The 23385-nt window shown below is 57.7% G+C and overlaps 5 protein-coding genes across 5 annotated transcripts; 3 read left to right on the forward strand and 2 right to left on the reverse strand.

Annotated features, from left to right (window-relative positions):
• Positions 1 to 3553: 3553 nt before the first annotated feature.
• BXZ73DRAFT_92737 (uncharacterized protein) lies at positions 3554 to 7375 on the reverse strand (the record flags this gene model as incomplete). Its single annotated transcript, XM_048026472.1, has 13 exons — positions 3554 to 3596; positions 3686 to 4503; positions 4741 to 4835; positions 5122 to 5267; positions 5335 to 5464; positions 5504 to 5543; positions 5568 to 5760; positions 5817 to 5965; positions 6021 to 6177; positions 6234 to 6427; positions 6486 to 6835; positions 6907 to 7132; positions 7199 to 7375. The coding sequence occupies 13 exons, from the start codon at positions 7373 to 7375 to the stop codon at positions 3554 to 3556; spliced, it is 2718 nt and encodes a 905-aa protein (XP_047872696.1).
• An 855-nt stretch (positions 7376 to 8230) lies between these two features.
• Positions 8231 to 9400, reverse strand: BXZ73DRAFT_81539 (uncharacterized protein; the record flags this gene model as incomplete). Its single annotated transcript, XM_048023524.1, has 3 exons — positions 8231 to 8556; positions 8617 to 9282; positions 9331 to 9400. 3 exons carry the CDS (start codon positions 9398 to 9400, stop codon positions 8231 to 8233), a joined length of 1062 nt encoding a protein of 353 aa, XP_047872697.1.
• A 1776-nt stretch (positions 9401 to 11176) lies between these two features.
• BXZ73DRAFT_11632 (uncharacterized protein) lies at positions 11177 to 11627 on the forward strand (the record flags this gene model as incomplete). Its single annotated transcript, XM_048017449.1, has 2 exons — positions 11177 to 11296; positions 11361 to 11627. Coding segments are annotated over 2 exons (387 nt in total), but the record flags the coding sequence as incomplete, so codon positions are not given.
• Positions 11628 to 14897: 3270 nt separating this feature from the next.
• On the forward strand, positions 14898 to 16534 carry BXZ73DRAFT_81541 (uncharacterized protein; the record flags this gene model as incomplete). Its single annotated transcript, XM_048023525.1, has 6 exons — positions 14898 to 14991; positions 15040 to 15212; positions 15876 to 15982; positions 16010 to 16128; positions 16164 to 16303; positions 16361 to 16534. 6 exons carry the CDS (start codon positions 14898 to 14900, stop codon positions 16532 to 16534), a joined length of 807 nt encoding a protein of 268 aa, XP_047872699.1.
• Positions 16535 to 19505: 2971 nt separating this feature from the next.
• On the forward strand, positions 19506 to 21738 carry BXZ73DRAFT_92738 (uncharacterized protein; the record flags this gene model as incomplete). The annotated part of the gene is made up of 3 exons (XM_048026473.1): positions 19506 to 19631; positions 20182 to 20744; positions 21627 to 21738. 3 exons carry the CDS (start codon positions 19506 to 19508, stop codon positions 21736 to 21738), a joined length of 801 nt encoding a protein of 266 aa, XP_047872700.1.
• Positions 21739 to 23385: the final 1647 nt, after the last annotated feature.

Below are 23385 nucleotides of genomic sequence, written 5' to 3' on the forward strand. Positions count from 1 at the left end.
CCTTCCTGGCCCCTTCAAGGTCATGTCCGGACCTTCGGCAGCCATGCGGTCGCGACAAGCCCTCCGGATGTCCGGATGGCGACTGGTCCGAGGGCCAAAAATCGTCAAATCGTGTCCGGATGGTCGGCGGTCCCGCTGTAGGCGCTTTCGGGGGTCCTCCGTACGCGTGAGGAAGCTGGTACGTCTCTCGCACTACATTTATCTATGAATATGCGCTCACACATGTACTACGGCAGACACTACTGTACCATTTCGTATTAATCGAACGTCACGCGTCACAGGAGGGTCCAAAAGTTCGAAATTTCGGGGGTAGTCACGGCTCACAAGGCCCAAGTTCGAAAGCGTCTCGCGGGCGCTTGTCACATCAGTAATTCTGCACAGCTCCTGGAGGCCTTGAGATCCTTGGCGCCCTAATTCCAGGGTTTCCAGGACTCGCCAGGACACCTGGAAACACACGGGTGGTCAAGCTGGCGCTGTGCACTACCTGCGGGCATAGTATGGCCCTGAGGTCTTCGACTCATGTACTTAATGATTATTTGCAGCTATATACACATAATTCTATGTGGTCGTCGAGTTCCTGGCCTTATGTGCGCACACGGTCCAGGCTAGCACCGTGTTAGTGCCCGCAACAACGACAACCATGGCAAGCACGGTGCGCCACTCTCCGGGCGGAGCGCCCTCTCGGTGCTCGCGCTCGTTGGGCACCCAGAGAGGACGAGCGGGTCCGTGTCCACGCTCCTGCTCGAGTGGTGCATCGGCACGACTACGCTTGTGCCAACTGCGCTCACCACCGTCTCCTGCGGGCCCGTTCGGGCGCGGCTGCGGGCGTGCCGACCGGTCCAACTGCGCGGACGAGCTGAGCCTGTAGTGCATGACGTCGGAATGATGCTTGGGGGGAGCTCGGAGCCCGTCCCGGGCGCGTGGCCCGTCATTGGGAACGGGTCACGGAGCGGGGGGAGTAAGAGTGTGGGCGGCTCGGTGGTACCATCGATCATGGCAGTGTGGAAAAGTGGGCGGAGTCGGGGACGACTGAGCTAATAGGGCGCCGGGGGTGGGAGCTCGAAACCCTGGTGCTTGACGAAGACAACGAGGAGGAGCTTAACGGCGAGGATGGCGAGGGCGACGAGGGGCTAGGCGATGCGGACAGGATCGCCAAAGCGGGTGAACTCGTGGGTGAGATACTTGGGCTCGCGGTGGTGCGGGGTCTCGACCGAGTGCTGTGGTAGGTGGTCGGGTCGTCGTGCTCACGACCTCGCCTGCGCAACACGGTGTCCTGCTTCCACATACGTGCACTTCGAGAGACGTCTGTCCGACGCGAAGCCACGACGGTGGTCACCACATTCGTGGCCGCAACGACGAAGACCGTGATGGCCACAGGTGCACCGCTCTCCAGGCAGAGCGTCGCCCCCGTGCTCGCGCTCGTCGGGCGCGCCGCGAGGAGGACGAGCGAGTCTGCAAACAAGCTCGCTCCAAAGACGCGGACCGCGGCTAGGCTGCGCCGGGGCGGAGAAGGCCAAGGTACGACGGTCGGACGAGACAGCGAGACAGCGGGCGAGGCGTGCAAGTGCAACAACCCGAATTGTCCACCGTCCGGGATTACGATGTGCGCCCCCAGCACCTGTGGTCACCAAGATTGTAAAACAATACCCCAGGTTCGTGGTGGAAGCGTTGCGTGATTCGTGGCCACCTTGTAAAATCAAACAATGCGGCCAGGCTGTTGTTATACTTCAGAAGTGTCTGGAGTATTACAGAGTGTCTGGTTCTTGTTAAAAACATCAGAGAAGTATTACAAGGCTTCAGGCTTCTGTAATATGTTGCAAAGGTAATACAGCGCGTCGGGGCATTGTCAGAAGGGTCGGTGAGTACTACAGCGCGTCGGGGGATTGTTAGAAGCGTCGGGGAGTACTACAGCGGGTCGGGGGATTGTCAGAAACGTCTCCGGGTAATACAGCGCGTCGGGGGATTGTTAGAAGCGTCGGGGAGTAATACAGCGCGTCGGGCCATTGTCAGAAGCGTCGGGGAGTACTACAGCGCGTCGGGGGATTGTCAGAAGGGTAGGGGAGTACTACAGCGCGTCGGGGGATTGTCAGAAACGTCTCCGGGTATTACAGCGCGTCGGGGGATTGTTAGAAGCGTCGGGGAGTAATACAGCGCGTCGGGGGATTGTCAGAAACGTCTCCGGGTAATACAGCGCGTCGGGGGATTGTTAGAAGCGTCGGGGAGTAATACAGCGCGTCGGGCCATTGTCAGAAGCGTCGGGGAGTACTACAGCGCGTCGGGACATTGTCAGAAAGGTAGGGGAGTACTACAGCGCGTCGGGGGATTGTCAATGACGTCTTCAGGTATTACAGCGCGTCGGGGGATTGTTAGAAGCGGCGGGGAGTACTACAGCGCGTTGGGGGATTGTCAGAAGGGTCGGTGAGTACTACAGCGCGTCGGGGGATTGTCAATGACGTCTGCAGGTATTACAGCGCATTGGTTGATTGTCAGAAAGGTCGGAGAGTACTACAGCGCGTCTGGGGATTGTAAATATTGTCAGGCAGTACTACAGCGCGTCGGGGCATTGTCAATGACGTTTCCGGATATTACAGCGCGTCGGGGCATCGTCGGAAGGGTCGGGGAGTACTACAGCGCGTCGGGGGATTGTTAGAAGCGTCGGGGAGTACTACAGCGCGTCGGGCCATTGTCAGAAAGGTAGGGGAGTACTACAGCGCGTCGGGGGATTGTCAGAAACGTCTCCGGGTAATACAGCGCGTCGGGGGATTGTCAGAAACGTCTCCGGGTATTACAGCGCGTCGAGGGATTGTCAATGACGTCTTCAGGTATTACAGCGCGTCGGGGTATTGTCAGAAGGGTCGGGGAGTACTACAGCGCGTCGGGGGATTGTCAATGACGTCTGCAGGTATTACAGCACGTCGGGGGATTGTTAGAAGCGTCGGGGAGTACTACAGCGCGTCGGGGGATTGTCAATGACGTCTGCAGGTATTACAGCACGTCGGGGGATTGTTAGAAGCGTCGGGGAGTACTACAGCGCGTCGGGCCATTGTCAGAAGAGTATGGGAGTACTACAGCGCGTCGGGGGATTGTCAATGACGTCTTCAGGTATTACAGCGCGTCGGGGTATTGTCAGAAACGTCTCCAGGTATTACAGCACGTCGGCGGATTGTCAATGACGTTTCCACGTATTACAGCGCGTCGGGGCATTCTCAATGACGTCTCCAGGTATTACAGCGCATTGGTTGATTGTCAGAAAGGTCGGAGAGTACTACAGCGCGCTGGGGTACTGTAAATGACGTCTCCAGGTACTACAGCACGTCGGGGGATTCTAAATATCGTCTCCAGGCATTACAACGTTCGGGCGTCGCGCTCGCTGTGCCGAGCCCTTTTTTTTCTTGTCCAAAGCAAACGTTCTCCAATGCACCGTATCTGTATGACCGAGCTCGTACGAACGACATGGCATTTGGCAAGAGGTCGTATAAGATCTAATAGTCTCTTTGTAGTGACACACTACGGTTAGGACTCATCTGCAGACGACTCCAACCACGCTGCATCCTCATCGAGCCCCATCCGCGTCGTCTCGGCATTTGATGAGTCGCCTTGAATTTGCGGTGCGCGCTGCTGAAGCCACAACGGGACGTCCTTGCCCGGGCGATTCCCCATGTATGGTAGCCATGAAGTAACGCACCGCATAGCCAGCCCTTCGAAGACGCATGCCTGCTTCTCTGCGTAAATGGCGAGCCCCGTTGCCAGCTCCGCGCTCACGTCGCCTCGGCGTGTAGCCTGCTCTCGCCACCACCGAGCTTTCCACTCGAAGAACTCCACAATCCGCCGCATCTCCTCCTCCAGTAGCGCAACCTCTTCCGTCCATCGCTCGGCCCGTGCCTTGCTGCGAGACCATTCGTACTTCATGTTGTCGAGGACTTCTGTGACGTTGATGTCTTCACAACCGACAGGAGACTCGCCCGACACCCGAGGCACAAGCCATATCCACGACACAATGAAACGACCATCACCTGTCGGGTCTTCGTCGTCTGGGCGTCCTGGACCTCGAATATCCTCCCCGCGAAGCTCTTTGAGCCGCTCTTGCCAGCCGCCAGTGTGGTCGAGTGCGAGAAGCGCTGTACGAGCGGCACGGTAACGTTCCGCGGCGCGATCGATCTTGCTCTGGAAAGTCGAGTAGACCGACCGCACCTTCCCTGTGGTACGCTGCCCAGTCCCGCTGATATTGAGCCGATTGAACTCCTTGATACCAGTGATGATTCGCCGGTAGCGTCGTATATCGTCGAGCGCGTCATCCGCTTGGGCCAAGCGGAGGCGCTGGGCCTTGTCGAGCAGCGTGGGGTGAAGAGAGACGCGAAACGGGGTGGGAAGGGCAGAGGGAAGGAGGAGATCGATGTCTTCGGCCGGGGTGTTCTCGGTGGTGCTCCCTCTAGGAGTTTCCAGTGCTGGTGCTACCATGGACGGTGGGACAGGAGCGTGCGGAATGGTGGTCATGTTGGAGGGCTGAGTGTTTCTCCCAGGGATGGGTGCGGTTCCGTCCAAGGCATAAGTGGTAGAGCGCGTGGCGGGAATCGCTGTCGAAGTTGTGGCCGCAACGGTTGTGGACATCGCGGACGTTGAGAGCGGGTTTGACATGGAGATGGCAGTGGGTATGGATGGGGGCAAAGCTGATGCGTCGGCCGATGAGGCAACTGCGGGTGACCCAGACGGGCGCAAGTGCGCTGCCCCACGGAGATTCACGATGACCGGCATGTGAACATGTTGTAATATCTGCCACGCATCAATACGCCGTTTAAGCGTGTTCCGCTTCTCTTGTACGGCCGCCTGAGAGCTCTCTCCAGTTGACATCTTGGCCTGCATGGCTCTTAAAGCACGCCTGTCACAGTCTCAGTATCTTCATACTGTGACCAACATTTATTGACTTACTGCTGCTCCTCCAAGTCGAGCCCAACCTGCAGGAAGACCCCAGGCGAAACCTCGTGCGGAGGCAAGATTCCGGCTTGCATCTCAATGGCTTCCTGTTCGGCAATCTCTAGACGAACAGCCTTCAGGCTTACAGCTACCAATATCAGTGTTGTCAGCGGCGGAGGCTGACTCCGATTTGATTATATGATGACTCACTGGCCCGAGGCTCCTCGTACGGGTCCGGCACAGATCCGGGCGCATTCTGCCACGCTGTAAGTTCGGCTTCCCACTTCGGAACGGCGTTCTTAGAGAGAGGAGGAAGATTTGCGGTAAAGTCGTCGTGCACTTGATTTTGTCGCTTGCTCCATTGATCTGCGGTGCGTAGCCCCTTGAGAAAGAAGCTGGCTGTGTCGTCGTCGTCAGCTGGACTGTGAAGTCTCCGAGACATTTTGGAAATACTCACCCATCGCCAAGATCTTTTGCCAATTCCAAGCGCCCTCGTGGTCGTCAACGACCTCGTGCCGACCGCCGGGCTCCATCTCGCGGGTGCTTGTGTGAACTGGATTCAGATGGCTCCAATGCGATTCAATGCCCTCACCGTAAGTCCGCCCAACAAGCGCCAGGAAATTCAGTGACCACTGCGCGTGGTTCGGACCATGAACGTGCCAGTGCTTCTTGGGGATTGCGAAGCGTAGGTTGAGATTCGCAATCGCGTTGCTGAGCTCCTCCGGGAGATCCATCGCCCTCTGGGGGAGACGCTTGTGCCACTGGCACGCGAGATCATACGATATCAGAAGGGAGGAGGGTGGCAATCCGGTCGTAGTCGAACCGAGGAGGTAGTCGAAGATTGCATATCTGTTGAATGTCATGGTTGCCTCTCCTACACACACAAAACGAAGAAATGTACTCACTTCTCTCCCAAGAATATGTCTCCCATCCCGCTTTTTCGGCATAGGGCATGACGCGCGCACAGGATTGCACCGACACCGGATGTGATGTAGCCCTCCCGATGAATGTTCGCATTAAGAATAGCCTTGTGTTCGGCCGTGCAGCTGCTTTTCTAAATGGGACTCGTGAGAGATACTTCCCAGCAGGTAAATCAAGCACAAACTGACCTCTGCTTGCTCCCCGACAGAGTTGATGAACCTCGTGAAACTGTTTGTCTCTACAAAATACGACCAGCCCTGGGAGAGTGTGATACTGTCTAGTCCGCGGTCTTTGAGCTTTGCACGGAAATTGCCATCCATCATCAGGAAAAGCGTGTATAGCCATCTTACGAAACGCAGCATAATCAGCAAGAATGACATACAGTGCTGCATATGACTCACCTGTTGATGTTCGTCTCCGCGTCCCAATCGGGAGGCAGGTTCTTTCCCGGGTGCGGACAGGCTGGGCATTCAACAGCGAGCTCCCCTGGTTGCGTATTCGCGGCTCCAGCCGGATCGTGTCCGCGTCCCGCGCGCTTGAGAGCTACGAGATGGCGCCATAATCGGACACAATGCGACATTTGCCGGTAACGGACCTACAGCCGGCGCTGGATAAGCGTACGTGGGTCTCGAGCACCAGAGGTGCTTACTCACCAAATTGGCTGCATAGCCTGAATTGTCTGTGATGCGCTGTAGTGTCTGCTCGAAATCGTTTAGATTTGTTTTGGCTTGAAAGTTTAGCTCGTGGAAGAAGTTGAGAATGTGGAAAGTTGCTGCGGTAGCTGGCTTGGATGTCGTCGCCGGAAACCATCCTTGGCGAAAGATTTGAACCCATTCGGGCATGAAAGTGCTGTCATGACGGAGGCACTGACAGAAGCGCACTTCCACTTTATGCATACCATCGGTATTGACCACTACCAGACGTCGTGTAGTCGGAGATGGGCATGGACACGAGTCGCCATCGTGCCCGAGTTGGAGCACAACACCAAGTTCGCGTAACCCGACTTTGATGAACTTGGAACCGTCCCAGCGCTGTCAAGCCCATAGTAAGCAATAATTCCGTAGCATAGAATACGTCGCAAACAACGTGCCTCAAGAATGTGAAGTGGGATGTCTGTGTGTCGATCGATTGCGCACACCTGACAATACAGACGACGCGAGTGACATTGGCTACACCGGAACGTTGCGCCGGGCCGCTTGCAGGTGCGGCACACGCTGGAATGTATGTGTTCGGATCCTTCGTAACGCAGGAGCTCGTCGAGGAAGTCCTGCCGAAGAGGAAGCCATTCCTCAATTTTACGCTGAGACCGTGATATGAACTCAGCCTCGGCAAAATGTTTGGTGTGAGATATGTAATCGGAACGTACTGCTGCCCTATGTTCCGTCCTCTTGCTCCTTTTAGACTTCTGCATAGCTGTAGAGTCGACGGAATCAATACCAGTGTGGCTTTCTTGATAGAGATCGAGAATCTCGCCCGTCGCTGACGACTCAGATGTGGTGGGCAGAACGGGTACCGGTACATTATTCTGGCCCTCTTGGCGCATTGCGACCCTTCCGTCTGGCAGCGAGTAAACATGAACCGATCGGGTCTGCTGAATGACACTAGGTATTGTTTCTGTGGTATCTGGGGTGATAGAAAGTGCAGGGGAGGGGAGAGGATTGACGTGTCGACGTTGAACTTGATTTCGTTGTCGCTTTGGTTGTCGAGTCGAGTTTGATGACTCCCCTTCCCGTTTTCGGCCTCCAGCCATTTATATGATACCTCAGGGCGCAGGGATATCGATAAGAAAGGGAATGAGCAGAGGTGTATAGGAGCCTGAATAGTATGAGAGGATGAAATGCGACTGAGGAGCACCGGTCAGGCGCAGTGCTGCCACAACTATCAGTGTGCGTTTCACTCCGGGATCCTCGGATTTTGCTCTCGCACAGGCCTTTTCGCAGCTCCGAACATCTACGTAGCCTGTGGAACTTCGCAGAGATATTTAGGCTATTAAAATACGGCACTGATACTCGTATATGTTGTTCCACATGGCTGTTCGAACTGAAGCAGGGTACGCCAGCCACGGCAGTGGCGCTGGACTCTGCTCGCGCTAGATTAAATGTTGGTTTGGGATTCCGAGTCACACCACGGACAGCAGGCTACGCCGCACATTTCCCTCCGCGAACGTACCGCCCACCGACTGTACGCACCACGCTCCGAGCAAAGTTCTCGCGACGCGAAAACTGACGCAAGACTGGACATTGATGTGTACCAGCTACTCCGAAGTTGAGTTACAGCGTCACAGCAATAGTCGTCGTGTAGCCCACATATCAATGCATCACACGAGCTCCCTCAAGTCGTAAAAGGGAACAAGCCAAGATTGTTCATTGCACATCTACTAACTCGTGCATTTAGAGGACTAATCGGTAGATACTACGTTAACTCGTCCAGCCTCGCGGGCGTTGAAATAGCGAGCAACAGCCTCCCTCCGACTCGTGTACTTCTTGTGACAGTTGTGGGGGACACCGTTCGTAGCGTCATTGCACTCTTCCCATGAATCGAAAACCCCAACGCGCCGCCCGACCGTGACGACGTACCAGCTATTGTTGAACATGTCCGGGGGTGCTATGAACTCGTCGGCCGGCTGGGGGACATCTCCAAAGTTGTCAAAGGCGTTTATATCGGAGACACTATTCTCGTATTCGCCCTCGCTATGGTCGACGTCATAGAACCTGTTGTTGTTGTCTATACGTAGAATTCATCAGTCACAATCCAAAACGTCGTGCACATAAGGAACTCGCATACCAGACTGACGATCAATTATGATCGGATGGGCAGCCACTGACGGCAGCGGAGAGCCCCAACGGGGCGCGTTGACCTCAGGCTGGATCTGGGACAGGCCGAGAAGAGGCGAGGGAAGGGGCGTCGAGCGCAGCCGAGCAGATGCGCCCGCGAGGGTGCGCGATGAGCCGGAGTTCAGGATAGGCCCAGGAGAGACTGGGGTACGGATGTGGGCGGAGGGAGCTGGAGTGAGACCACGAGCGGGGGATCCAAGGGCTGGGACCCGGCCACGGGCAGGGGAGGAAAGCACCGGGGAACGGCTGGGAGCGGGGGATGTACCGCCCTGCGCGCGGCGACGGATGGGGGACGCCGGGATGGATAGTGAGCCGCCCAACTGAGCCGTGGGGACTTGGGAGAATGGTCCACTGATGACACGACGCCCCAGCGAGGTAAGCGGGGTAACCGTGGCGCGCTGTTGGCCTTCAGTGCCCGCCCGGGTGTAGACGTTGACAACTGCCCCTGGAGAGACAGTTATACGGACTTGAGCTGGGGGAGTGGGTCGATCTGCCTCTCGCTGGGCGGGAACGGCTGGGCTCGGCGGGTCGCCCAAGGATAGGGCGGCGAGGTCGGGGAGGTCGTCGGTGTGGGCAGCGCGGCTGTGGGTTTGATTGTTTCGGGAGTGAGAGCCGCCTACTTCGGATTTAGTATGCAGATCACACTCGTGCTGCAAATACTCACCCTGGGAGGCTCCTCTGCGCGAAGAGCCATTGAGGCGTTCAGGAGGGTCGGGGGGAGACGAAATATGCATGGCAGTTGAAGAGGATGAGACGCAGCGATGGTGGGGGGAAAGAGAAACACGCTGACGTGGGACTGAGCTGACTCAAGGGACTAAATATCCACCTCGTCGCTTCTGTGACGGCATGCGCGCGAGCGTTCGTTCATCGGGTAGGCTGAGGCTCTATATCAGCGCCGCCAGGCCATGCCGCGTGGATCAAGCCCCCTCCTCGCCCACCTCACCTGATCCTCTTGTCCCAGGCGTACTTCTTCCCTCATTGACTTCCGTGAACTTGCTCATATGGGACGCCCGAGGTGGACCACCAACGACCAAGAGGTGTGGTTCGGTGACCGCAATGCAGCCTTTCTGAACGCACAGGCAGGTGGAGACGTCCGGGTCTTCTTCAGTTCTACGCTCGAGGCCTTTACCGAAAAATGGCCGATTGCGCCGCCGACTGAAGAAGAAGTCAACGAGGCGAACGGTAGCGTTGAGAAGGCCCAGGAAAACAAACGGCTCGTGCTAGGTAACGTGAGTGATGAGTCACTGTCATGCACTTCCCCAACTCACCATTCATCGACAGCAAATAGAGTGCCTCTTTTATAACCGCAACAGGGGGAATAAACCGCGCCGTGGTGGTCGCGGCCGCGGCCGAGGTCACGGAAATGGCCGCGAAACGATGAGTAGCGGTCGGAAACCCACACCGCTTCTCGACTTGCAGCGTCGGAAGCCTCAGATACTCAGACCCCATCAGGCCTATATGCACCTATTCAAGAACGAGCTGAAGCAGAAGATCCAGGACAGCTACGCATCTTACCTTCGCGGTGAACATCCCACTATCGCATTCAGTGCCGACGCTGGCAAACCCCTCGACATGTGGCCGTTCAAGAACAAAGAATGCGAACGTCTTCTGGACCTGGAGTCGGATTCAGTCAAGCGTCAAGTTGAAGAGTACCGAAACACGCACTACATGGAGCGCCTTCCGACGCCGCTGGTGTTCGAGGAGCTCATGACCGGCGAGAAGGAGACAGTGCGAGAGAAAGTGGTTACATTGCAGCAGTACGTACCACCACATTGTCGCTTTTCAGTCTCTCATCTGACGACCATTCGTGCAGCGTCATCGGAGACCTCGGACGTGTTGCTCTGGATGTGCTGAAGGCGATAGAGGAGCAGACCGGGTACAAGGGTGCGTTCATGCTAGGAGGGCCGTCCCCGGAAACCGGTGATCTTCTGACCCTCTCGTGAGTTGAGGATTTTTTTTCGGCGCTGCACGTATTAACACAAAATGCAGGATCATGAATGGGGAAACACTCACGCATGGAAACCTTTGGTCCCAGTCGTCTGAGGAATGGCCCACGGTTCAACATTCCTTCGAGAGCTTCATCGCCAAATGCTTCGGTGAGTCAAGTCAACCCTTGAGAGTGTTATTGGAACTCACCTTAGCCTCCAGATCCCCTTCTACCTCAGCAGCTCTCCGCGATCTACCACAGCAAAGCGAGTGACGAGCCTGACACAGTACCGGCAGATGCCGAAGGCACTCACGGTCCCCAGGCACCCGGTTCCTCGTCTCATCCACCAACGTCTACGTCTTCAGACCCCAGCCCTCCTGCTCCTGCTCCTGCTCCTGCTCCTCTCTCCCCTGAAGGCTCTCCGCCGTCTTCTCCGCCTGTCCAGCACTCTCCAGCGTCTTCACTGTCGTACGATGCGCAACGCTATGCCAACATCGCCCGAAACCGTGCCGTGCTGGAACAGCTCAATCATGGCAAGACACTAGATGAAGCGAAGGCGGCAATCGATAGCGAAGCCACAACTCCTCAATGGATGGTTGAAGCCCAAGCCTACCTAGAAGGTGTAAGCGACGCGCAATGGTGGAAGGACTTACTGGAGCTCTGGAAGAGGTTTGAGCATGTGATGTTGACGTCGGGGAATCAAGTGAGTATCTGTTCTTCTAGTGGCGTACTTGCCACTCATCTCACGTTAGTCTTCAAGCAGGAAGCGCTTGCCGACCAAGAACCGCCCTGACGAGGTGAAGCAATGGATCAAGGGTGGGCGACAGTACGGCCGTCCTCCCGAGATCAAGAACATCACCCTTTTCGCTACTGCAGCGAAACGCTGGTGGTGCCGTCTTCAACCCGACTTCCGTTGTGCCGAAGATTTCACCTGGCCTCTTCCTCGCACTGTCGACTCAGACTCGGACTGGGAGGATCTGCTCCTTGGCGGCAGCAATGGGCTCTTCATAGCCATCATGTGCCTTTCGTGGTGGCTGGCCCATGGCGGAGAGGCTCTGGCCCTTCAAGAGGTAGCAGACGATGTATCATGGACTCTGAAACAATTGGCACCGCCTACCCCCGCGATCACGTCCACCGACACATCCCAGACCCCCGGTACGAAGGCGACACCCACTACAATGCCTCTTGGAGCTTCCACATCCGCGAGCCTGCTCCCTGACGCGTCCGGGCCCGCCGGGGCAACGGCAACACCCGGGATCCCGTGCCCCGACGCATCCCAGCTCGGTGGGACGACGACGATGCCCGCAACGACTTCGATCTCTCCCCCCGATGCATCCCAACCCCCCGGTACGAAGGCGACACCCACTACAATGCCTCTTGGGGCTTCCACATCCACGAGCCTGCTCCCTGACGCGTCCGGGCCCGCTGGAGCAACGGCAACGCCCGGGATCCCGCGCCCCGACGCATCCCAGCTCGGTGGGACGACGACGATGCCCGCAACGACTTCGATCTCTCCCCCCGATGCATCCCAACCCCCCGGTACGAAGGCGACACCCACTACAATGCCTCTTGGGGCTTCCACATCCGCGAGCCTGCTCCCTGACGCGTCCGGGCCCGCCGGGGCAACGGCAACACCCGGGATCCCGCGCCCCGACACATCCCAGCTCGGTGTAGCGGCGATGACACACGCGCTACTGGGGATAACGTCCCCCGGTGCGTCCATGCTTGCAGGTCAAAAGGACACACCTACTACAACGCCGCCCGGAGCTCCTGCATCTGAAATCGTGCTATCAACTGACGGCATCAGTACCCCAGCAAAGCGCAAGAACAATGGCGACGATGACACTGAAAGTCCGTTACGCAAGAAGCACAACGTGGGCATTTCAGGTGACACTCAAACGTAGAATGTTGGCGTAATCGTACGTACGTAACCCCACCGCTCGGTTGAACTACGTTACTCGTATGAAGTCATTATTAATGCAAGCCGTGTGATGGTTGGCATGCTTTAACACGCCCCGACGCTTCTAACAATCCCCCGACACGCCGTAATACGTGGAAACCTCATTGACAATGCCCCGACGGGTTGTAGTACTCTCCGAAGTTTCTGACAATACTCCGACGCGCTGTAATACCTGGAGACGTCATTGAGAATGCCCCGACGCGCTGTAATACGTGGAAACGTCATTGACAATCCGCCGACGTGCTGTAATACCTGGAGACGTTTCTGACAATACCCCGATGCGCTGTAATACCTGCAGACGTCATTGACAATCCCCCAACGCGCTGTAGTACTCCCCTACCCTTCTGACAATGGCCCGACGCGCTGTAGTACTCCCCGACGCTTCTAACAATCCCCCGACGTGCTGTAATACCTGCAGACGTCATTGACAATCCCTCGACGCGCTGTAATACCCGGAGACGTTTCTGACAATCCCCCGACGCGCTGTAGTACTCCCCTACCCTTCTGACAATCCCCCGACGCGCTGTAGTACTCACCGACCCTTCTGACAATGCCCCGACGCGCTGTATTACCTTTGCAACATATTACAGAAGCCTGAAGCCTTGTAATACTTCTCTGATGTTTTTAACAAGAACCAGACACTCTGTAATACTCCAGACACTTCTGAAGTATAACAACAGCCTGGCCGCATTGTTTGATTTTACAAGGTGGCCACGAATCACGCAACGCTTCCACCACGAACCTGGGGTATTGTTTTACAATCTTGGTGACCACAGGTGCCCCCAGAGAAGCTCCGCCTCCACCGGCCGGCAAACGGCGCGCCACGCCGGCGCGGCGATGGCGATGTCGCATCCGTGGCGGTCGTGCTCGTTGCACTTGAACCATTTTCGATGCCAGCGCCGAGCTTGACGTACAGCGTATTTCAAGTGGCGGGGATGTTGCCGCAGAGTATCAAGACACGGAGTGTTCACTTGGTGGAGGGCGAGGAGCGGACTCAGCGTCATCCTCGACGACCGGGACGTCCACGGGCGGCCAGCGCGCACCGCGTCCACCCTCCAGCTCGAGTGGTGCGTCGGCACAACGACGCTCGCACCTGTCGTGCTCATCGTTCGGGCGCGGCTGCGGCTGTACCGAGCTGTCCCGGACGGCGCGGGCGACTGCCCGTGGACGTCGAGTTGATGGTGCTCGGGACGAGCTCGGTGCGCGTCCCGGCCCGTGTGTAGGCCATCATCGGGGACGGGTTACAAAGCGTCGGTGGGGGCGAGGGTGTGCGCTGGCCGCTGGGGGCACGGGCGGCGTCGATCGCAGCGTTGACGGAGAAGTGGGGGGAGAGTAGGGTGGTCGGCTGGCATTGGGGCGGAGTGCGCTCAGGTGGCCTCAAGCAGGGTGAGTAGTGCGGCCGGGCCTTCAAAGGACTGTCTACTGCCTCGCGCGCGAGTCGCGTCTGCTCCTTGGTCGACGGCTTGGAGAGCTGGGTGAGGTGGTTGAGCAGCAAACGGGCGTCGCTAGAGAGGATGAGACCGTGGGCGGCAGTTGACGGCGGCGAGGGAGAGAGCTTGAGCTTGAAACGCGTTGCGCGAGTCCTTGGGTTCGAGCGCCGTGTTCGACGTCATTGAGGGCCCAGAGGAGGGTGTGAATGGCGGAAGCGAGGACCGGTGTGCCAGTGCCACCTTGGTCGGCTGGTGCACAAGCTGTTGGAGCCGGTGTTAAGAGATGTCCAAGGTCAAGCAATGAAGGGGTGGCTCGTACGCGATGACACCACACTTGTCCTTGTCAATGTAGTGCACCATTCGGATTATGTGCTTGGTTTCCCATGAAGAGCGGCACCGTGACCGCGAGAAGAGATCAAGAGGAGACGGTTCAGGAGTGGTGGACCGTGACGGCCGTGGCAGGGGGTTGGAGGGCTGAAGCCGAAGCTTTGTAGAGGGTCGGGGTTAGGGTGTGGGCCAGGCGGGGGGCTGAACATGTTGGGGGGCAAATGAGGTGCGCATTGGCAACGAGGTGCGTGAGGTCAATGAGGAAGAGAGTGAGAACACGAGCGCAGACGGCGATGAACGTCCTTGACGCGTCACGCGCGACGATTTGGGCGCTTTTGACTCGCGCAAATTTGCCAGCTCACCACCACCACCGTTCTCCACTAGCACAATATTCTCCTACTCTTGCCCTTTCCCCTCTCGCCCTCATCTCTGCTGACTCGGACGTCGGCATGAAAGCCGAGGTTCTGGACGACCTCGCCATGTGCACCTGCTGCTCCCGTAAGTCCACGCTCGCAATTCACGGCGCACGCACGCACCGCACCGCAACGCACCTACTCATACTTGATTTCCTCCTCGACGTGTTCCCCATGCTTGCCCTCCGCCCTCCGCCCCACGCCGCTCACACTAGAGCTGCCAAGTCGCAAATTCAGATACCCAACAAATCAGCTCGACCTGCTCCAGGTCTGTGGGGACTTCATCAAAGTTGTTTTCCGCTCCACGCTTGTGCAGTTTGCTGTCACACCCGCGCCCACAGCCCCGTCGGCGTGTTGGGCACCGGAGCTAATGGGATCATCAACGACGTCCATATGGACACCGTAAAAGCCCCTGGCATCGCTGAACTCAAGATGTGGGGGAAGGAGCTCGTCAACTCGCCTGCAGGAAAATCACCGCCGCCCAGCTCTGTGAGTCCCCCGTCTCTCTTCTCCCTCTCCCTCTCCCTGTCGCCCCCGGCCCAGTCTCGCTCTCTGCCATCAGATCTCCCTCCGATATCCTATCACGCTCGTTCACCGCCCTCTCCCCCCCTCTCGCCCCACTGCTTCTGGCTCAGCGCTCATCCAGACTCCTTCAGCCTCCTCAGTTACACCCCCGCCTGCATACAACACTGTGTGCGCTCTTTGACCAGTACGGGGGCTCGTCCAACCCGAGCACGACCAGGGTTTCAAGCTCTACAGTGGCGTGAACGCATCCACACCCTGGGAGCATGGAATATGCCGCGCCTTTGTCTGGCCCCGGCGCCCCTCCTCCCGTGAAACACCCCGGCAGCGAACGAGAGGACGACCGAGGCCCCGGGCCGCCCACGGTCATTCCCTTTCTGTGAGTCTCTTCACCGCTCGCTTGTGAATCGCCGCTCATGGCATATGCCCTTCGTTCTGTCTGCTTCTACCAGCTATATACGTGCAGCCTTCCAACTCACCACTCCCCGCCTGTCCCAACGGACATTCGACTGATCGCTTCCCCCAGCTCCCCGTTCGCCACGTGCTTCCTCCACCCGGCCTCCACCCCTACTACTCTTACCCCGCCTGCCCGCATGGTGATCCCCCTACTCTCACGGGGACCACCCTCAGCCTCGACGCCCTCCGCTCCACTTCACGCGGACGGACGGGATGCCCCCGCAGCAGCTTCAGGGCGCGCACGGCCGCTCCTTGTCGCCCGGCGCCGCCGATTTCCACGGGTACGCGTCCATCCACGTACATTCCAGTCACCCAGAGACGGCCATGCAGGGCAGCCAGCAGTCGCTGTCGGGTCAGACGCAGACGGCCCACATCTTCAGGACTCCGCAACCGGGCCTGAGCGTCGAGAAGCCCATCACGACGATGGGTAAGTCCTCTTTCCTCCGCAAGCGCTGCGTAAAGCTTCACATCGACCGGCTCACGATCATCGCCCGATCGGCCAGGGAGGCTACGGCCCGGTCTTCTTTGCACGCAAAACGGACACACGCGAGGCATGCGCTCACAAAAGGATGAAGAAGCGGACGATCTTCAACATGGACAAGGTGAGTGGCTCGCCCGACACATCGTGTCTTCCCCGATACCGAAAGTCCCCTGCTCAGGCGACCGGGGCGCCATTGGGTGCCGCGTCTCAGTGGAATGCGGGGCTTGAGGCTGCCGCATCGATGTCGCGGTGCATACGCCCAGGCGTGGCCAGCGAGCTTCTCGTCAAGTTGCCGCCGACTGTCGAACTCGTGCTTAGGGATCTTTGCGACCGTGTGGGGTTGCGCAAGTGAGGTACCCGTGGGCCCATCCATTCCGCCGTGTCCAGCTCGCCGCGCTCGGTACACCTGACGGGTGCAGCTCGCTGCGCTCAACGCGCTTGCCACACTCAACGCGCCCGATGCGTGCACCGCGTCGCGCCTTACGCGTCGCGCTCAACGCGCCCTACACGTGTCGCTCACTGCGCTGTGACCTACGCAAGTGCGTGACCCGAACGTACCTTTTTCTGCACACCTACGATACCTGAGACACATCTAATTACCGTCTTGACATACTGTATCTGTGTTTGCTCGCTTTTGCTCCGCAGAGCTCCCCTACAGGCCATCCCACGACATGTGTTACCACTATCTTCCCTGTCCCTAATCGTCTATAGTCAATATAAGCATATTTCTAATGTACCGACTGCGAGAGCTTCAGTCCATCCTAATGCTCCTGGAATTCCTGGAAAGCGAGGTCAATGCAATCGCAATCCCCTCCTTGAATTCCTCCTTGATAGCCCTGAACCCTTGAATACTTGCGGACCTGGAAAGTCCTTATCTGACCTGGAAACCCTGGATTAGGACTTTTAAGGAGCTGTGCACTTTTACTGATGTGTGATGCTGACGGTGCCGACAAGTCAGAGCTCTTCTCGCGGGAAATGAGGTGGCACGTCATGTCCTGCGTCCGTTCATGTGAAGTGAGTATATGCGCACATGAGGTGATAAAATAAAGGACCAGTACAGTCGGAACCCGTGCGCTGTTACCCTCGGCGACCTGCTGGAACAAGCACGAGGCCGGCCCGCGGAGATGCTGAGGGTAAGGGCTATTGAGCTAGTGGAGGCATATGTAAAGATGAAGGGGCGTATCGGATAGTCCTTTGAATCCTCCTTCCCGTCTTCCTCCAGCTTCAATGGGTCCATGGAGAGAGATAAAAGCCTCGTGCGCGCGTGTACACAGGATACTGTCCGCCGAGCCTCGACTTCTCGCTCCCGGCGTCCTTGACCGAGGGCTGTGTGTCCTGCTATGTGTACTGACAGTCGACCGCATAAACGATGGACATCGAAAGCGAGAGCCTGCCGGGGCTGCCATCGGTAACAGCGACGACTGGGAGAAAGACGAACAGATCTAGTCAGAGTCGGCGGTGTCGCGATGGGTCAGGCGTCTCCGTTACCAAATCCATACCGTCCACGTGGCGTCTCGACTCTCAGCCCATGCAACTCAGTGACGCCGGACGGTGAGTCGTTGGCTTTCTCCATCTCCTGTCCGTCTCGCCCACCTGTGCCTGGAAAGAAACAGATACGCCGCCTCGTAAACACTAAGCTCTGGGCGTAACCCTACTGTACCATTTCGTATTAATCGAACGTCACGCGTCACAAGAGGGTCCAAAAGTTCGAAATTTCGGGGGTGGTCACGGCTCACAAGGCCGAAGTTCGAAAGCGTCTTGCGGGCGCTTGTCGGCGCCCGCTCAGTTTGGGCGTAGAAGTGCCCAAAAGTCCATGATGGGCCCGAACTTTCCGGGCCGTCACGGACGGCCCGGTCAAAGTTCGAATCCACTCAACCAAACTTTCCGTCACGCTCCAAACGGTGGTTCGATCAATTCGAAATGGTACAGTATGTTCTGTCCACTCGGCGTATCCACCGCGACGTTCGCGCTCCAGTGCTTATACCCGGGCCGTCGGCGTCCGCAACACGAAGAGGCCATCTCATCCACGTCGAGCGACGTCGTATAGTGGGCCATGCAACGACACTGGCAATATTATTTGTATTTGCGGAGTGGTTGCCGAGCCCTGGACAGCTAGTAGATGGATGACAGACGTGCGGCGGAACTGGTGCGGAGGGGACTCGTGAACTCAGCTTCCAGTCTCCGCTTCTCGGCCGCACCCTGAACACTATAACGCACCGCGCACCGCGCGGTAGCCGGTGCGCCGAACTGTACAGTCGGCCACTCCCCTGAAGTCCCCCCACGATGGCTCTTTGGTATGGTAGTCATTCACATAGTCTGTGAGGAGAGACGATTTCCTCGTCTCAGGCTTGCGCGCTATCTTCCAATGGAGACGGCTCCGGTGAGCCTCGTGTGATCCTCCTGTACCCGTCCGTCGTTCGCTGATCGTCAGGCTTTCTAATTCCAGCACAAGATTCCCTCGCCCTGTCTGCGCCTTTGCCTCGAGGCCTGAAACAACGCTTCTCACCTCCATTCTTCCTGTTCATATACAGGCGCGGACGTATCATTGTCGGCCTCCCGCATTCGTTATCGTACGTCTACACCCCGGATATGCTCCTGTACTCACACGTTGAAGGCAATTCGACAGCTACTGAGGCACAGCACCTCATCCATGCGATTGCAAACCAATCCATCGGAGCATCCACTCCGGAGATGTGTCAGGCGGAGAAGTCTTCGGCGTGGAAATGGACTTGCTCGTACAACACACCGAAAAGTCTTGATCGTGTGGATATTGTGTACGCTCGTTTCTTTCCGATGCGTCGACTCGCTGGTGACTGAACAGTCTGGTTCTATCCTAAGATTGATTAGTTAGAGAGGATAGAGCGCGTGAAAGGCGAAGTCTGCTGCAGGGCGCCAGGCGGAACGATCAACCGGAGGTGTCGGAAATTGAATGCTTCGAAGCCACACCAATGTGCCAGCACGCCGGCACGAGTGAGGTGCGGTGTGCAGGGTCCGGGCCAGCCGATCGGCGTGCCAGGACGTGCACGAGTCCGTGCCCCGTACTACTAGTCAGTTCTGTCGAGACCAAGTTGCCCCTCGACCCTCGCGCTCTTACCCATCTTCTCACATCGCTCAGTGCACTACGGCATCGCCAAAATCCATCGCTTTTCATAACACTTCTCTTGGTCATTACGCGTGCGTTTCCTTGCCTACCTCTGGGACAGCAATCATCTCCGCAAAGACGACCGTATCCGAGGGCACCCGCTTGTGTCCTTTGTGCATCCTCGTGAGTCTGACATCCGTCGTCGTCTCGTGCGTCATCCCAACATTGCTGCATCAGAGTCATGTGGCTGCTGGGAACTGCCCGCGCCAACCTCGTTTTCTTCCCTCGTCCTGAGCATGTTCCAAAGCCCGGATACGCAATCTTGTCGCACACTTGGGGCCCCTTGAAAGAAGACACCTTCCAAGTGGTTCAAAGGCTGAATGAAGAGGCCAACCGAGAGACGCTCACGAACACTCTCGAGAGCCGGCAGGTCCGAACATGCGAAACAGACCATCAACTGCTTTCTGTCGCACTCGTCGAAGAGAAAGCTGCGCGGCAGAAGCTCGAGCGTCAAGTGCAGGATCTCATGAGTCCAATCGGCCCTACGAATCGGTGCCATCAAGTGAGCACGCATCGTCAACAAAAATCCGGTATGTGTGGACGCCGAGAGTGACTATGTCCTGACTTGATGGAGTCTAACTGGTGCATTCATAGCGCAGCTAGCATTGCTCGAGTCTCTGATCCCATTCGTTGAATGCCCTCCACTACCGACCTTGGAAACCCAGTCTCATTCTCGAAGCAATCGCCACGTTGTCAACCGGCCAGAGGAGGGACTCCACTCCACATCGACCGCTCCCGTCGTCCCCGATGCCTTCCTCCGGCATTCTAACCCGCCAGTGGGTACCACCATCTCCTCACCCCCATGGTTCAATCCTCGCGACAAACTGTCCCATAAAGTTTGTGTGTTTCTCGAGGAGGCGGAGAAGGTTGGGTACCAGTTCGCCTGGGTGGACACCTGCTGCATCGACAGGACGAGCAGCGCCGAGCTGTCCGAGGCCATCAACTCCATGTTCCAATACTACTCACATTCCGCCATCTGCTACGTCTATCTCAGCGACGTCTCGTACATTCCGAACAGAGACATCAAGGCGATTATTCGGTGGAGCATATGGCATCATCGTGGATGGACGCTTCAGGAGCTTCTCGCGTCGCCCGTCATCTTCTTTTTCTCCGAGCAGTGGAAGTTTCTCGGCACCAAGAACGACCTTGCTGACGTCCTGCAAGAAGCGACCGGGGTTCCAGCCGCCGTTCTACGCTTCGAGACTAACATCCAACAAATGTGCATCGCCGAGCGTTTGTCTTGGGCGTCGAGAAGGGAGACAACCAGGCCCGAAGACATCGCGTACTGCCTGTTCGGGATTTTCGGGATCAACATGCCGACGCTCTACGGCGAGGGCAGCGAGAAGGCGTTCTATCGGCTTCTGGAGGAAATTATGAAGACGTCGCGCGATGCCTCCATCTTTTTTTTTGGACATCACATGTCATATTACAGCTGGAAAGGAGCAATGGAAAACTTCTTGCCGAGACCTGAAGAACTTGGCAGCGACCTTCTTCCCCAATCACCTAAGGGATACAGCGAGGCCGGCCTTAAAATCAAATTCGAGGGCAATGCTCGATACGAGAACACAAAGTTGGGCTGCCACAAGCGCAAAGAAACAGTGCGTGTCTCTGTATATTTCCGTAGAATAGTACTTGACGATTGTATTGCAGAATGTCCTACGCTACCCAAAATTCAAGCTAACCCCTGGTGGGTTGATGCTTTCGGCACCGGTGTTAGAAGTCCCATTGGAACAAAGTCAGCCCACCTTGCTTGTCGACCTCTTCTGCAGTCGGATCATCGACAATAATTTCGACGTGCCATGCTACTTACGGATTGAAGCCAAGTCACCAGGGGTGTATTCTCGCATCGGCCCAATCATATCTGTTTCTGGACCTCATCCCGCCGATCTCGAATGGAAAATGGCTGAAGTATGTCTTAAACAACGGCATTCGGGTCTTCTGCTCAGTCACAGTTTTGTATCTGGGAACCACGAGCTTTTCGAGCTGCAACGTCTCTGCGCCGAACAACATCAGTAATTTCCCAAAGTCCTGTGGGGTCCTGGGGGGCCTGACCAGGGTTCCCAGGAACCCAGGGATTTTGCTCCGGGCGTCCGGGCGTTCAGGCCGTTTCAGGGCATTTAGGGCGCCAGGCCGGCCAGTTCAGTCAGGGATTTCAGGAATCCGGCAGGTGGGGGGAATATAGCATTTATTGTCACGGACATACTATCGTACATGTAGGCATACAGACTGGTGCGGCTGATGAGCGCCACGCCGCGCGGGGAAATTCTCTTCACAATGCTCCTCGTACATGTCCGGGTCCGAGCCCCACTTCGTCGGCGCAACTGCGGGCAGTGGCACGGGCATCAGAGGGCATCACACTGCGAAGTAGTACTCGCTCTCCAAGTCCGAGCCGTCGCCCACGCTCCCAGACCTGAACCCGCTCCCCCAGTGGCTACGCGCTAGTGTGAGTGCGTCAAGGACAGCAAGGGCTGAGTACGCGGGGAGCGATGCGGGGAGGCCGTGCGCGGGAGCGCCCGGCGTTCGTCCGGGTCGAGAACGCAGACAGCACCCAGCGCAGCTTCGGCGGGAGTTTCCCCACCTCGTGCACGAGGGGGGTCTCGACCCCGATGGTGAACTGCGAGGGCGAGCTTGAGCCGTGCTCCACCGAGGGGCAAATCCCATGCGTGCGCAGGTGCTGCTCGCGTTCGACTGGACCGCGAACGGCTTTGTGCACGTCAGGATCGGGCACTTGAACGCTGCGGGGGACAGAGGAGAGTGAGCACGGACACCGACGAGAGCACAGCACGACCACGCACGTTTCGCGCCCGGGTGCGAGTTTATGTGCGTTGCGAGCACGCTCGGCCGCGGGAACATCTTGAACACTGGTGCATCTTGCTCCCCCGCTGCTCGCAGACCCCCTCGCCCGGCAGCGTCACCGGGCTGCCCTGCTCCGTCTCCAGCTCAGGGCTCCCCTGCGCCTGGTGCTGCTCGAGGGGTGCTGGGGCGCCAGCGCGTGGTACCAGTCCACGTCCCGCCGCTGCACCTCCTCCGACGTCGCCGATGGCAGCGACGACCCCTCCGACTCCCGGTCGTCGTCCTCATCGAACACGAGCCCAGGCACGCTTGATGGGCTGATCGGCTCCATCGCGCCCACGCCTACGCTGTCGAACGACTTGCGCCGGTGCGTGGACGTCAGCGTGTGCACGCCGTCGAGGCCGCCGGCGCCGAACGGCGACCCGGGGGACCCTCCCAGTGCGAATGTGGGCGGGGAGGACGAGAGCGGGGTGAGGGCGTAGCGTGCGCAGGGGCCGCTTCGCGTTCGACTGGACCGCGAACGAAATCGTGCATGTCGGGATCAGGCACTTGGACGCCGCAGCCAACAAACATTCACCCCGGCGTGGAGATGTTCTTCTAGATCCAGCGCAGTGCGAGGTGTTCTGCGCGCAAGAGTGAGTCAGAACTATAGGCAAAACTGTGCGCCCCGGCGACGGCGAGTGCCGCGCAGAGCACATAGTAAATCTCGTGCACGAAGGGGTAGCGCGGATTATACTTGCGCATATATGCGCCAAAATTGCGTACATGTTTTCAGAACTGCTCAAGTAGATTGCACGCAGCTCGGTTCGGGGTGGTGGCAACTGTGGGGGGCCGCGCGCGTGGGGGGAAGGTGGGGAAGGTGAGAGCTACATACCTCTGCCGTTACAGTTGAAGACCCCAGCTCCAGGTCTTCTTATGGCATGAGCTTTTATGGTGGAGTGCCCGCCGCTGGCCGGCTACAGCGTTGTTGTGCGTGGAGTGAATTGTCCTCAGGCGGCGTGTCGAGTGATGCAGATGGGAGGAGGTGAGAGGCGACTCGTATTTGGCGCCTGCGCCCTTCGCGTCTCGATGCTCGCTTTTCCCATCTCTTCTTGACCCAATCCCGTTCTTCATTCCCCCACCCTCGCGTCTCGCCTCTAAATATACCTTGAACGTAACTGCGGTAGGAGCGCCGGCAAGCCGAGCGCGAGAATGGCTCAGACATGCGTTTCAACAAAGCCTAGGCTTTGGTTCTTCGCGGCAGATGCGAAGTGTAGATATCGGACCAA

The sequence above is a fragment of the Epithele typhae genome, assembly GCF_022376455.1.
Source record: "Epithele typhae strain CBS 203.58 chromosome Unknown BXZ73scaffold_83, whole genome shotgun sequence".
Taxonomy (NCBI): domain Eukaryota; kingdom Fungi; phylum Basidiomycota; class Agaricomycetes; order Polyporales; family Epitheliaceae; genus Epithele; species Epithele typhae.